The following is a 14145-nucleotide window of genomic DNA, read 5'->3' on the forward strand; positions in this document are numbered from 1 at the left end:
CCTCGTCCTGAAGGAAGACGTTCCAGTGAACACGAAACCCAAGCAATGAGAGGCCAGAACCAATGACCCAAGGTGCCAGCCAGCCCCCTCCTCAGGGCCTCCCACACCGACTGCCCAGGCACCCGGGAAAACTGGACAAGACACAAGCTCTAAACACATCACGGACTTGTCGAACAAAGGAAAAGTCCTCACAGTGCACCACAGGCGTACCCAGAGCGACCCTCACAGCGCACCACAGGCACGACCAGAGCGACCCTTAGGGAAGAGAGAACACGTGAGATTCGAAGGCCGGGGGCAAACAGACCTCAGGGAGGCGATCTCCCAGCTACCCAACACTTCTTCAGGACGAACCAGATTTTTAAAGCATTATTTCTTACATTTTATTTGAAAGGATCTGAAATAAACAAAAATGGGAGCAAACTAAAAACACAGCCATGATGGTGTTAGGCTGAACGGGCCCCTGGGGAGCACGGGGTCGGGAGTACATGCTCCACTGCGGCGCCTGGCAGCACACAGTAAGCACGTAGTAAATACCCGCCGAACACATCACCACACGTTCAACTTTCCACACAATTGTCTTCTTACAAAATGTAACTTCCAATCACATCACAGGTCTGTTTGGGACAATATTTTCTAAGGGCTGCAAAAACCCATCCAAGTCAAGAACCAAAATACAGACACTGCATCCAAATCATCCATCTCAGACACCAAGGGCCCAGGTTCCTCGAGAACCTCGCCCCCTCAGAGAAGGACCCTACAGGTAACAGCGTGTCTTGCCTGGTAGGCTCCCTCTGCCCAACACCAACCAGCCAGAGATACTTTCTCCCTTGCCTCCGCCCTATGACTCCCGCACACCCTGCGCTGTGCCTGTTTTAATTCCCCAAGTGGGAGGAGGCCGGCCAGAACATGACTCTGCCTCACCCGCCACCTGCGGTCGCAGAACATCTCCAACCGCCCTCAGCCACAGGGACCACAATTCCACGAGAAAGAGATCACGAGCAGACCCTGCAAGGCACTCAGGAAACCCTGACCCACGTGGCCCTGCAAACTGCGTCACAAGCCTCCAAACCACAGCACAGGGAGGGCTCTGCTGCCAGCACGGTGCGGCTGAAGACATCTGCAGACCTCACTGCAGGGGGCACACCCGCGGGGAGGCGCACTCCAGCTCTCACCAGAAAGACCTTGTCAAGAAACCCATTCCTCTCCCTTACTGGGAGCAGGGGTGATCAGCAGAACACAAAGTACACAGAAAAGCTGAATATCGCCAGAACATCCCCCCACGTTTGCCAACAGATGAAAAAGTCTTATGTGAAAATGAACTGTTTTCAAATACCAGCTCCACATTCCAACAGGAAGCTCTCCAGGCGCAGAGAGCATCCTTCCTGCCCCCACGCCCACCACACCGGGGCACCACCCACCAGGCAGAGGAGCGGGGCGTCGGAGCTGCCTGCTCCAGGACCTGGCACTGAACGGGGGCCTGCAGTTGTTTCACAGCTGCGTGAAAAGTGCTTTCAACTACCTTAGCTGGACACCTGACACGTTTTCATGTAGATCTGAAGTCTTACTCCTTGCTTCTCTCAAATGAGCCGCGAGCAAGTCAGTCTGAGCCAGAGTAAGGCGGGTACCCCGGCCCCGCACCGTGTCAGCCCCGCAGGAAAGCTGTGAGCTCGCTCTGCACAGCACCGCACTGCACCGTACCTGACTTCTACTCCCAGTGCATCTGACTTCAGAGGTGTCCCCTTCTTTCCCCTTCAAAATCTGCTGCTTCTAAACTGTATAGACAGCTCCATACATTGGAGGATGAATTTGGGCCCCCACCAAACGGAGTGAAATTCACCACCCCAGGGCCAGCGAACGCAACCCTATGTGGGAAACGGGGGTTCTGCAGACCACAGGGTCAGGATGAGCTCATTCGGGTGGACCCTGACCCCACACCCCCATGTGTCCTGATCAACAGGAAATGTGGGCAGAGGCAAGACGTGGAAAGAGGGCATGAGGCGAAGACACAGAACGATGACACCTGCAGGCCAAGGACCATCCGAGGCCACCAAAGGCCGGGGAGAGGCCTGGAAGAGGGACGCAGCCCTGCCCACACCCTCATCTCACACCTCCATCCTCCAGCACTGGCGTCTCCACCACTCAGTATGGGGAGCTTCCCGGGTAGCCCCAGGACACTGACACAGGCAAAGACACTGTTTCCAGGGTCTTCAAAGTTCAGGGTGGCCTGTAGGACAGCTGGCTGGATGCTCCTGGGGCCCTCCTCTGCTGTTTCTTCAGTCATCCCCAAAACAGCTGCTGGAATTGGCCACGGACGACATCAAGGCACTAGCAGCAGAACTTTTTATTCCAGGTACACTGAGCAGGCAGGCCAGCCTCCTCTCGGGACACTCGCGGGTACACGAGCAGGGCCTCGAGCTCAGGCCCACTGTCTTCGCTCAGCGGCCCCTCACACTCCTCGATGATCTCCTCCAGGTCCCCCAGACTCGCCCCACCCTCACTGGACAGGGACTCCAGGTCCTCCCTGGGGGGCCTGCCCAGGCCCCAGCCCCCGCCCTCACTGGGCTCGTCTTCGCTAAAGAGATCGAGCTCCTCGCTGGACACCACGTCCAGAACCTCACTGTCCTCACTCCAGCTGTCTTCCACCGCCTCCTCTTCAGGCTCCCACTCCTCGCTGGCCACCTCCTCGGACCCTGGGTGAGCAAAGCGACTGACTCACTACCCCCTGCTTGCAGAGGGCAGAGCAGAGGCCGCCCCTCCACACCCCACCTGCCTCGTCTGCACGCCCAGCACTCCCTCTGCTGAGCGCAGTGACTGTCCGCCACCGAGACCACTGCCGGGGGGGGGGGGGGGCGCTGAAGTGAGCACGCTCTCTGGAAGCAGTTTCCGGCTGCAGAGCGTGGTTTGGGCTTTCGAACGTGAAGGCACAAGCCAATAAGCATGTCTTCCCAGCAGCACTTCCTGCCCTGACTCGCTGCTCTCCTGCCTTAGAACACGTTACAGAGCAGCGGAGTCCTTCACTAATAACGAGATCACCCTGATTCGAATTACGGTAATCCCTACTCATTTGCTTCTCCAATTTACATTCTCACAAGGGCTAGTTTTTGTGTGCTCCATATTTGGGGAAGAATTTAAACAAAGTCGGCTAGCCTTGAAAGTCTGGCCCGCACCCCTCCGTCTCAGAGCCAGTGCTCAGGGCAAGTTCAGAATCAGCCTCCACTACCTCCCCACCCCCGGAGGAGGGCTCCCACCAGCAGGACCCCAGGTCCACATCCTCTCTTCACAATGTGACGTTTCTCAGAGCTTGGTCCCCAGGCACAGAATTGCTTGCAGCCTGTCCAACGCCCCTCATACCTTCACTCTCCCCACCAGCTTGCTGGCTCTTCTCATTTCCTTCCCTTTTATTTGGGGAGTCTGAAGTCAGACATGGCATTTTATATTCTGACAAATGCACAATCAAGCTCAAAATGTCTTTTAACAGATTTCGAGCTATTTTTCTTGGTTTTTTGGTAAACCAAACAGGAGAGGGGGAAAAGTGGGTCGTGTCAAAAGTGAAGATGAAAAGACCACGCACTACTATGAATGGACATGGCAACAGTGCTGAGGGAGCAGGATCTGGAAGCTGATAAACACGAACCCAATCACCACCAAAGCAGAACCCCCAGCCCTATGCCCACGGATCTGCCCTGGACGTACCGCCAGCGCACTGCACCGTGAACTCAGACACGCAGTAGCCGTGGGCCAGCTTCTCCTCCTGTGTGTAAATCCTGAGAGCCTGAAAATGGAAGGCACCTAGAACACCTAGAACGGATGAAGACGGAATCACTGCCACACCGCCTGTGGGCACCACAGGGAAATGTCTGCTGTTAAAACCTCAAGCGCCCCAGGATGGAAGGCAGAGGCTGGAGAGCCCTGAGTTACGGGAAGGCTGGGCACCTCCTAAACTCGGCTCTGAGTCCAACAGAAGGCACTTCTGCGAGCGGGCCACAGCGGCAACCTCTCGCGCTTCTCTGTGAAATGCACGTGCCCGCCAGTGCTTCGTGTTCACAGTGCTCCGTCTAGGAGACGTTGAGCCAGCACGTTTAACAGCTGACAGTGGGGTAATGGTTACTCACTCACCCACCCTTACTCTAGAAAGAGCTGCTCAAGGAAAGCCACTTGTAATGAGAAAGCCTGGCCTGTCTGATCTGTTCCCAGGAAAACGAAATCTGGCCACCATTCAGGTACTAAAGGATTCGCCCTCACTGTTCTTTCTTTTGAAAGGAAACTAAGTGCTCAAGCAACATGAGAGAGGCCCGGCCTCGGCAGGGCCCCCGCCTCATGAGCCTCCACCTGCAGCTGGAGGTCCAGAGAACAGAGATGGGGCCCAGGAGATGCGGGCTACCAAACACAGGCCTCACCCAACACTGCCTGCTCCCCAGACCAACGCTCTAGGGTGTGCCTCAGACTGTGATGAAACACAAAGGTAATTTTAAGACAGGAAAGAGAATTAGAATCCTCTGCTTTTCCTACAGTAAGATTTCTTACGTCCATGAAGGACAACTGATAAAGGACATGTGCTACTGTCTGTATTCACAGGGATCCTTCCCAACACGCGCCTGTCTGCGGTAGCCGTGTAATTACAGCAGAAAGTCTTCCAAACCCTTTCATGGTCTCCTCCCACAATCAGCTCCTGTTGTCACATGTCAGTGAAAAAGTACATACATTAACACACACACACCACTCCCTCCATAAGCTCCCTTCTTAAAAAGTCACATCACACCACAGAAAAAACGAAGGACGGTCTCCGAACCCCCGTCTGAAATAAACCGAGGGGTGCACCATTTAAAAGGCCCAACACCTACCAGACACGGCGGTGAGGATCCCTCCTCGCGCCCGCGATGGGCAAGGCCCACCGTCTCCCTGTGGGACTGTGCACAGAGCTGTGCTTCGTGTCTCCCTCCGGAGGGGCCACAGATGCTGTTCAGTCTTCTCAACCAGCCTCCCGGGAACCAAGGGGCAAACACAGGATGTGTTTCCCCTCAATGAGCCGAAAGACAACAGTGGCCACAGCAGCGCAGTGAGCCCAACCTCCCAAGTCACCCAGCACACCGGACAGTCCCTGCAGCGGAGGAGCAGCTCCAGCAGACACCACCGTGGGCTCGCAACACTGCCCACGTCCAGGACTCACAGGACAACCCGAGTCGGGCACGGGGGCCAGACGTGCCGCTGCTGAGAGACCCTCTCCTACGACGAGGCAGCAGCTAGAGCGGCAGGGTCTCCGTGAGCATGACTGTCCCTCCAAGATGGGAACCGGCGACGCCTCATCCCAGAGACGCCCCTTCTTCCCGGAAAGTGTGACCTTGACAGTCACAACACAGCACAATCAGAAAAGCACGCGCAAGAGGAATATGGACACAGTCTGTATTGCACGACTGAAACATTATCCTGTGCACCAGAAACTGACACATAGTATACTTCAATTAAAAAAAAAAAAGCACGCACACAGATCAAATTTCTCAAAGTCATCTGCTATGATGCACAGTGTCTACTCAGGGTGTGACAGGGCAAATTCACACAGAATTCACTGTTCAGTCAGAAACAGCACTTCTGGGCCCTTCGTGTCCACAACCTTATCACTGCCTAATCACAGTGGCAAAAGAAGTTAATTAGAATCAAAAACAGCAAATGGATACATTACAGCCTTTATTATGCTCATGTGCAAGGCTTAAATTTAAAGCATTTTCCCAAAGGGAGAAGAAAACGAGGTCTGGTTAAACCCCTGCACTGCTCAGACACAGTTTAAGAACAAGTCCCAACCGTGGGTAAACAGAAACAGGACGTCAGTCTTCACGTGAGCCAGACAGCCACGTCAGCGACGGCCCAGACGAGGAACTTACCGAAGAAGTCGAATGAAAATGGGTCCCTTCCACCAAAAAATTCCCTGAAGACTTCCTCTGGGTTTCGGAATGTGAAGCCAAACTCAAACGGACTGTCAAAGTGACTTCCACCTGCAGAAGCACAGCACAGCTTTCAGTTTTTGGACTCCCAAGCTTAGCAGGCAATTACTTGTCTACAGAACACTGTATAAATCGTGACCTAAAAAAGGAAGTATTTCATAACCCCGAGGCTCCCTCAGGCCCTGCCTCGATCAAAAGGACCTGTGCCTGGAGTTGGCGAAACCGCTGGACTTCAGCGCTCCTGAGATGCCTGCACACAGGGCCCACCACCTCTACATCTGTGATTACACTACTTGCATTTCCGTTGTGAAACGTCCTGGAAACCAAGCACATAAACATTCACTCACACGACGTGTGTGCGGCTGGCTGCAGCGTTCACGCCCAATGCCCACCGTGGAGCCGACAGGACAGTGGTCACTGCGGGAACTTTTCATCAAAAACACACACATCCAGGCCTCACCACCAGAGGCAGTTCCTCTGGTAATTTTCCAAAAGAATCTGTTTTTCAAAACCTAAACATATTTTGACAAAATATCAGGTACTGACCTATGGGTACAAACTCACAGTAAGGTTTTAGATTACTTCATAGAACATTAAATATACTCTCTAGCCTAATAAAAATTTTTATTAGACTTTTCCAATGCTATCAATTTCTCCTTCCTCTCCCCAATTCAGTCCACTCTCCAGGCTGCAAGTATACTATTTACTGAAACACAACTGTCCAGGGGAGTAACAAACTGAAGCCCTTGTGAGACTCGGGTCATCAGACCACCTCTCGGCAAAAGGCCAAGAGAAGGACCGCATGCACACACGTACCTCCACCGCCACCGTTTAATCCTTCTTTGCCATATCTGTCGTAGATGTCCCGTTTTTTAGCTATAAATTTAAAAAGAAAAGTCAGTAAAGACTAAGCTCTTTACCTTCAAAATTTAATAAAGCATTTCCAAAGTTATAAATCAAAGAACCGATGCAGTTCTCAAATTTTCACCATTAGTTTAAGGAGCTAGGCCGCCCTTACTTTAAATGCAAAGGGGGAAGAGGGAAAATCTAAGTACTTACCTCCTTAAAAACAACTCAGTACAAAGTCTAAAATATTTATTCCCTCGTACTGCCCACAGAGCCCACGCAGACCACACGAAAGCCACACTACGAAGCTGCAAAACCATTCCACCCTCCAAGTGCCCCTTCTCACTGTCAGGTCTGACTGGGGGTGAGATCTGCAGCACTTGGTGAGGGTAGAAAGCAGAGGTCCGCAAAGCCAGAATAAGAGCCAGTCCACACCCTACAGCCTGATCCCCCAGGAAAGCAACAGGCCAGCCAAAGCCTTATGATGCTCTGCTGTGCCTGGTCATCTTATCTTTCATGTTCTAGAAGAAAAAGGATTAAGATGTAGCCCTTACAGACACATAGGTTATTTTGATAGACCATCTGTATTCCCCTAAAATCTCAGGTTCTACAGAATCGTGTGTGAAATAACAGGGGTGACAGAGGAAACAGGTGGAGAAGCTAACCATTCAGACACCCTTTGATCATCAGTCTCTTAAAAACAACTGTGCACCTGTGACAGTTAACTCCTGACGCTGAAGGCGATGTTAAGAGACCACGAAAAATACAGTCTCTCGAAAAAAAAATAAATAAATAAAAAATAAAAGTAAAAACGAACAAAAGCATTCCTATGGGAGTTTAAAGGTTCTCTTTCTGCCAAAAATCAAGTTTGACTTTAGTCCTCAAATTTTTCTAACGCCCCTGGTCCCACAAATGTGGGAGTAACGGGTCAGCAGACAAACAAACGGCAATGACGATGACGAGTTACTTGTGAAGTAAGACATCGGGGCCTTCCTTTCACACAGAGGGGGAGGGCTGCCAGCAGCTAAAACAAGCATGGGCACGTGTTAACCGTTATCACGTGGTGAAGGTTACACAGAGCTTTTTCTAAAATAAAAAAATGTCTTTCATAGTGACCCTGACCATATGTAGCTACACTTGGCCCAAGTGTCCACTCTCTGCGGTCAATGACATGCTTCTGCTGTGACTCACACCAGGCCACCCAGCACTGCTTCCAGGCAGAGTGATGTCAGCAGTTTTCATACAAAGTTCTGCAGTCTGACCCTAATCCCAGGACCCTCACACGAGGCTTTTCTACCGAGAACCCAGCGGTTCTAACTGGCGAACAGCTACCTCTGCATGATCCATGAAACTAAGCCACAAGATCTGACTTTCAGTCCCTACTTTCAACACCTAAGCTCTCGACCTGGGGTGGGAAAACCTACCCACATGTTGTGAAGTCTGAATCTCAGGGGCATGCACAAAGCTGTACTTCCTGAAACTAAGGAAATCCTTTCAAGCAGTAAACGCAGAGTGGGCTTCAGTAAGGAACTGTGGGGGAGAGATCACGACACCAACAACACGGGTGGCCTCACCACCACTAACCCGGAAGGACTTCCCCATCCTCTGACCAGGGGGTCAGGAAATGGCCATGCTAGGAGAACTCGCCAGAGGCCAGGGTGCTCCACAGTAACAGAGGGGCTGCCGGGAACAGCAATGTCAAATTGTCACAAGAGGAGCAGCTTTGTTCTCAGTGACCCCAGCCTCACTCAGCCATATGTGTCCTCCCCCTCTGCGAGCCCTGGGGAGGGTCCACCCCCAACGCGAGGCTGCTCACCGTCTGATAACACCTCATACGCCTCAGCCACTTGCTTGAATTTTCTCTCCGCTTCTTCTTTATTCTCAGGATTTTTATCTGGATGCCATTTCAGGGCCAGTTTCCGATATCTTAAAAAGAGCAAAATGGTACTGTTCACATCCAATGTCCAGAAATTCAACGGACTTAGAAACATAATTAAGCACAATAAGAGCTTCAGAGCTGCAAACTAGTGAGATTAATATTAGTTTCTATTGTAACATCTCCTTTTCTCCCAGAATGAAATCAACAAGTTCTAAAATCCAGGCAGCATAATACAAATCAACCTCTAGAGACAGGAAAAACATTTTAAAAATGTCTGAGGACCAAAGTGTTATGCACAGTGTGCACTCATGGTGACAGGCTGATGGAGTCCGGAGGGCCCTGCAGACGAAGACCCAGCATGACTGCGTCCGCGTGTCTGTCAGTGGGCAAGGCCAGCCAGCAGCCACAGCACAGGCAAGTGCTCCTGGTATCTTCACAACTCAACATCTCAATTCAGGATCCACTCAAACAGGTCACGACCAAGGTCGGTCTGCTCCAAGGTTCCAGTTAACTTTCACAAGCACATGCTTCCCAAACACCAAAAAACAAAATGAAACAAAGCAACCTCTTTTCTAGTTAACCAGGCATAAGCAGTCCACATTGCAGAGGGGGGACACAAGGAGGGGAGCGGGTGTGACCCTTAGAATAAGAACCACACTGACCTTTCAACACTTACTAATGTAAGGCTGCTGTGGTTCGAGTTCACTTTTGTCATTTTAATAAAAAGAAAAACCTCAGCACAACTCATTAAAATCTGATTAGAGCTGGGATCGTAATGCTAAGCCAGTCCTTTATTCTCCCATCACTGTGGCCCATCCGTGTAGTAGCAGACCAAGACCCCTGAAGTGCTACAAATCCTCCATTAAAAAAAGAGACAAGCCACGTGAAAGACTAGAGAGAGAAAGAACAACTGCTCTGCACTAGGGTGCTCACGCGAAAATGAAAAAACGGGAGTCCAGGGTAAGTTTAAAGTGTCTATGCCTTGTGGAAAACTACACATTTTTTCAGACTCCAGGCCTAACACATTAAGTTAAGGAGCACCACACCCCCTTCGACGTGGACCTCTGACTCAAGTCTGACCAACACACCACTGCTTCAGTGCCGGAGGGGAGGCTAGCACTCAAGTGGAGGGGAAGCGCTCGGCCTGCAACTCAAACACAGAAAAGGCTGCAGGATTCGCAGGAGAAATGGGAAGGGAGGTGCCAGCCACACACGGCTTGTCCTCAAGGAGAAGTTCCGTGGTCCCGGCACATAAACAAGGGCAAGAGTCAACAAGAGGGGCTGTCCGAAGAATACGCCACCAGCAGCTCATTAAAAGTAACGAGGCGGGGGGGGGGGGGCTCGGGGGCAGAGCGCGTGCTCAGCATGCACGGGGTCCTGGCTTCAGACCCCAGAACCTCAGTTTAAAAAAGAAAGAAAAAGAAAAAAAGAAATAGGTTAAACTGTAGTCCAAGGCAGTATTTACTCAACTGCACACTTAACAGAAAAATCTTGATCCTTTCACCAGCAGCAGACTGCACACTTCAAGGTCCCCCCGGAGACTCCGACCAGCCCGATGAAGACCTGCTTTTCCCTGAGTGAGTCATGGTGCTGTGCACATACTACATTTATTCAAGTACAGTACAAAATTTCCAACTGTATCAAGCTGTTCTTGATCGTGCCTGTGACCAGGTGTGAGCAAGTTCACAGGTGACACAGCTCTACGGTGCGTCCTCATCACCTGGCCCTGACTGAGCAGCTGCTCCTACCCAGTGTCCTGGCCCAGGTTTGACCCGGGGTGCTCTGCAAGCAGCTTCAAGTACGCCCAACTCCGCGGCCAACCTGCTGTACTGGGGTTCAGCATTTTAAAATAAACCACTTGGCTCAAAACCCCTCAATTTCCACCTACAAACCTAAGACTAGTAGCACAGACTTCATCATGTATTAAAAAGCTGGTTCCTACAACACAAACGGGAGCTTCGTTCCCATTATTTCAGGCATCCTTATCAGTTTGGAGCTACGCTAAAAACCTGTAAAATCTAATGACATTTTCTGCTATTCATTAATTCCAGAAGACTTAAGCAGATCCCAATTTACCTTGAGATCCGCCTGTGACCCAAGACTTGCCTCGTGTGCTCACGTGGGGCAGGCCCTCGTCACACAGGTGAAGGCAGGACAGACAGCAGTGCAGGCCTCAAGCTTTAACGTGGACCAGATGGGGTCACGCAGCGGGGATGCTTTTCAACGACTGCACCGAGGGGGTTTTGGCAGCATGTGCTGTGAGTGCCAGGGCAGCTGCACTTCGAAGCCCAACGTCAAAGCTCTCTGGGGTTCTTTCACATCCTCAGTTAGTTTGCATCTAATTCCAGAGGAAATGGAATCCACTGTCCCAGGGCAAAGTAACAGGAGCTCGAGTGCCCTTCTCCCTAAATGCGAGTGGTACGGTGGGCCTAGGGCTGAGACGGCAGAAGCTACTGCGCTGCCTGCTTCTAAAACTGTAACTAAACCATGGCCTTCAAAGACTTACACCACGTCCACTGCCACACTCAATGTAAACTTGCACCCCCGAACGACCAACGTACAACTGCACAGATTTACTGTTTCAGAAACATGATTACTTACGCCTTTTTAATGTCCTCAGCTGAGGCATGTCTCTGCACGCCTAGAACTTCATAGTAATCCACCATGTTTCAACAGGCTGCTGGAACGAGTCCTGCAATCAGAAAACCGTGGTCAGTGACAGGACTGCCGAGGCTGGGCTGGTCATGGGGCTGGGAACAGAGCAGGAGGGAGAGTATGTCACCCGGCTGGGCACGAAGCACCAGCCTGCTGGCTGGGGCCTCCTCTGGGAACTCATTCTGAGGCTCGTGCCCTGTGACCCTTCTCGTTGCGGGGGGGGGGGGGGGGGGCGTGCTCTGAAATAGGCTAAGAATAGCCTAAACTAAATAAAACTGACAGATGACCCCGAGGCAGAGACTCAGGCCCCGGGGGAGCGTGAGTTCCCTCCTCCCTGGTGCACTCCTATGCGGCCACCAGCATGAACACGCTGTCCCTGCCCCGAGGACCCAGCATGGGGGCCACACAGGCACCTTCCAGGTCAGGCGGCTCTCGCCAGGGACCAGCCAACGCCCTCCCAAGCGCCCTTTGGAGGGAAAAGGGAAAGGGCTCTGACTCAGGGCTATTCCTGCACCGTCCTCCCTCTGGCCTCAAACGCCCGTCCCTCTGACAGACAAACTTATGGTGCCCTGCTGCCAGTAGAAGGAAAAGATGCCCCGAGACGGAGCCTTCACGGGAAACTCAGCAGCGGAGACCCGTTTCCCCTGCAGCCGCTTCCAGGGGCCGGAGGGTACAGTCCAACAGGTTTGGCCTCAGGCCCCACATGTGCTCCCTCTTAACACGGGACATCTAACGGATGTACACCTCTACTTGACTGGCTAAATCACTTCATTAAACCAATGACCAAAAACTAACATGAAAGGCCTATTTCACACAGCAGCACAGAATAGCTTTGCCCAATAAAGTAAGTTCTTTGCTCAAAACCGAAGCTAGCTTTCCTGCAGCCCTTCCAAAAACTCAAATTTGAAAAGAAAGGTAGTGACTGTAAACAAATACATGAGATCATAACCTCCCTGAGGCCATTTTGCTGAGGTAGAACAACGTTAAAGTTGTGTACTGTCACAACTGGGAAGTATTCCTTGTCTCAGGACAAGATGCACAGTTGTATATTTCTACTTTCCAATCCTGGGGAGCAACCACTGGTTGGGAGGGGGTACCTGTTACAACATGACTCCGCTTGAAGTCATGTTGTGACTCTCATCAAACACAGAACTCTGCACAGAAGGGTCAGGAAGAAGCACACACAGAGAAAGCCAACTTGGTACCAGTCCAAGGACCCCAGGCCAAATTCACTCAAAAATGTCACAGGATAGTCAAAAATAAAAACCCCTCCTACCATCTCAAAAAAATTCCAAAGACCATGTCTGAAAAGACAGCTGAGCTCCCAAGGAAGCGGCAGCTCAGAAACCACCTGAGAACTAACTGCAGCCGGAGCGGCGCTGGAGGCGGGAGGGCAGAACTGCTCCTGAGGCACAGGAAGCTGGCGGCGGCGAGGAAGAGCCACACAACGGTGGAGGCTCCTCAAAAGGCTGCAGCTGAGAGAAAGGGGGACAGAGAAGAACTCTTCTCTACTGAACTGCAATGAAGGGGCGGGGAGCACCCTGAGAACCCACGTCTTCAGCCTCAGGTGCGCAGAATGGACTCTCAGGACCGCCATCAGCCCACAGTGCTCCGAGCTCTCCACCACATGCCACCCCAGGACAGGGAAGCACACACAGCTGCACTGGACAAGTAAGTGTCTACAACCCATGTCACAGAGATGCCAGAGGAAGACAATCTCTGCTGAGATGAGCTCAGAAACACGAGAAAAGCATCAGATGGGTAAGAGCTAGAAGCCCTCCAGGAATGTGAAATGAGAACAACCCAAAAGGGAACACATCATAAAGTGTTCAGAAAATAATCACAATAAAAGTGGAAACCACATTGGGGGTGGGGGACCATCCACTGCTCTGGAAATAACTGCAATAACGGTAGTAACATTAACACAGCCGCTGTGATTTACAAGTGGATTAAACAGAGAGTGATGTGGAAGTTAGAGCTGAGAAAATCATCCAGTGAAGGAGAGACACTGAAATAGAATAAGATAAAACATAAACCTAGGGGAGGGGATGGCTCAAGCACTAGAGCACGCGCTTAGCAATGCACAAGGTCCTGAGTTCAATCCCTAGTACTTCCTCTAAAAACAAATAAATAAACCGAATTGCCCTCCCCCTCCAAAAGTTTTAAAAATAAATAAAACATAAATCTAAAGATAAGCAAGAGGCCAAGATCAAGAGGAATGAGAGGTGGTGTTGAAACTGGTCACTCGTCTCCAGAACTAATCAAACATAAAACAGGGCCAACTCACAAACCAAATCCAACAACACAGTAAAAGGCTCATACACCACTAAGCAGGATTCATCCCAGGGACGCAAGGATTTTTCACAAGTCAATCAAGGTGATGCACCACACTAACAAACTGAAGAATAAAAACCGTACGATCATCTCAATAGACGCAGAAAAGCTTTTAATGAAATTCAACATCCATTTAAGATTTTTAAAAAAAAAAAAAAACCTCCAGAAAGCCAGCACAGAGGAAACATACCTCAACACAGTGAAGACTGCTTATGATCCACTCACAGCTAACATCACACTCCATGGTGAAAACCTGAAAGCATTTCCTCTAAAATCAAGAACAAGCCAAGGATGCCCGCTCTCACCACTTCTGTTCAATGCAGTTTTGGAAGTCCTAGCTAGGGCAATCAGAGAAAAACAAACAAATGGAATCCAAATTGGAAAGGAAGACATAAAACTGTCACCATCTGCAGATGACATGATTATTCTCCATATAAAATCCTAAAGACACCACCAGAAAACTACTAGAACTCATCGATGAATTTCGGTAAAGCT

The 14145-nt window shown here is 50.9% G+C and overlaps 1 protein-coding gene across 4 annotated transcripts in view; it reads right to left on the bottom strand.

The window, feature by feature from the left end:
• The window catches only part of DNAJB6 (DnaJ heat shock protein family (Hsp40) member B6), a 60578-nt gene that overhangs the window by 23522 nt on the left and 22911 nt on the right, over positions 1-14145 (bottom strand). For 3 of the 4 annotated variants that reach the window (XM_072964050.1, XM_072964049.1, XM_072964048.1), the window contains exons 2-5: positions 11263-11353; positions 8599-8708; positions 6753-6812; positions 5877-5987 (exon numbers count right to left, since the gene is read on the bottom strand). In XM_072964050.1, the coding sequence (XP_072820151.1) occupies positions 5877-5987; positions 6753-6812; positions 8599-8708; positions 11263-11327 (346 nt within the window). In that variant the 5' untranslated portion in view covers positions 11328-11353. Of the gene's footprint in view, positions 1-2322; positions 2691-3693; positions 3799-5876; positions 5988-6752; positions 6813-8598; positions 8709-11262; positions 11354-14145 lie in introns of those variants that run through there. The other variant, XM_072964051.1, reaches the window with a different exon arrangement.

Source organism: Vicugna pacos, chromosome 7, assembly GCF_048564905.1.
Source record: "Vicugna pacos chromosome 7, VicPac4, whole genome shotgun sequence".
Taxonomy (NCBI): Eukaryota; Metazoa; Chordata; class Mammalia; order Artiodactyla; family Camelidae; genus Vicugna; species Vicugna pacos.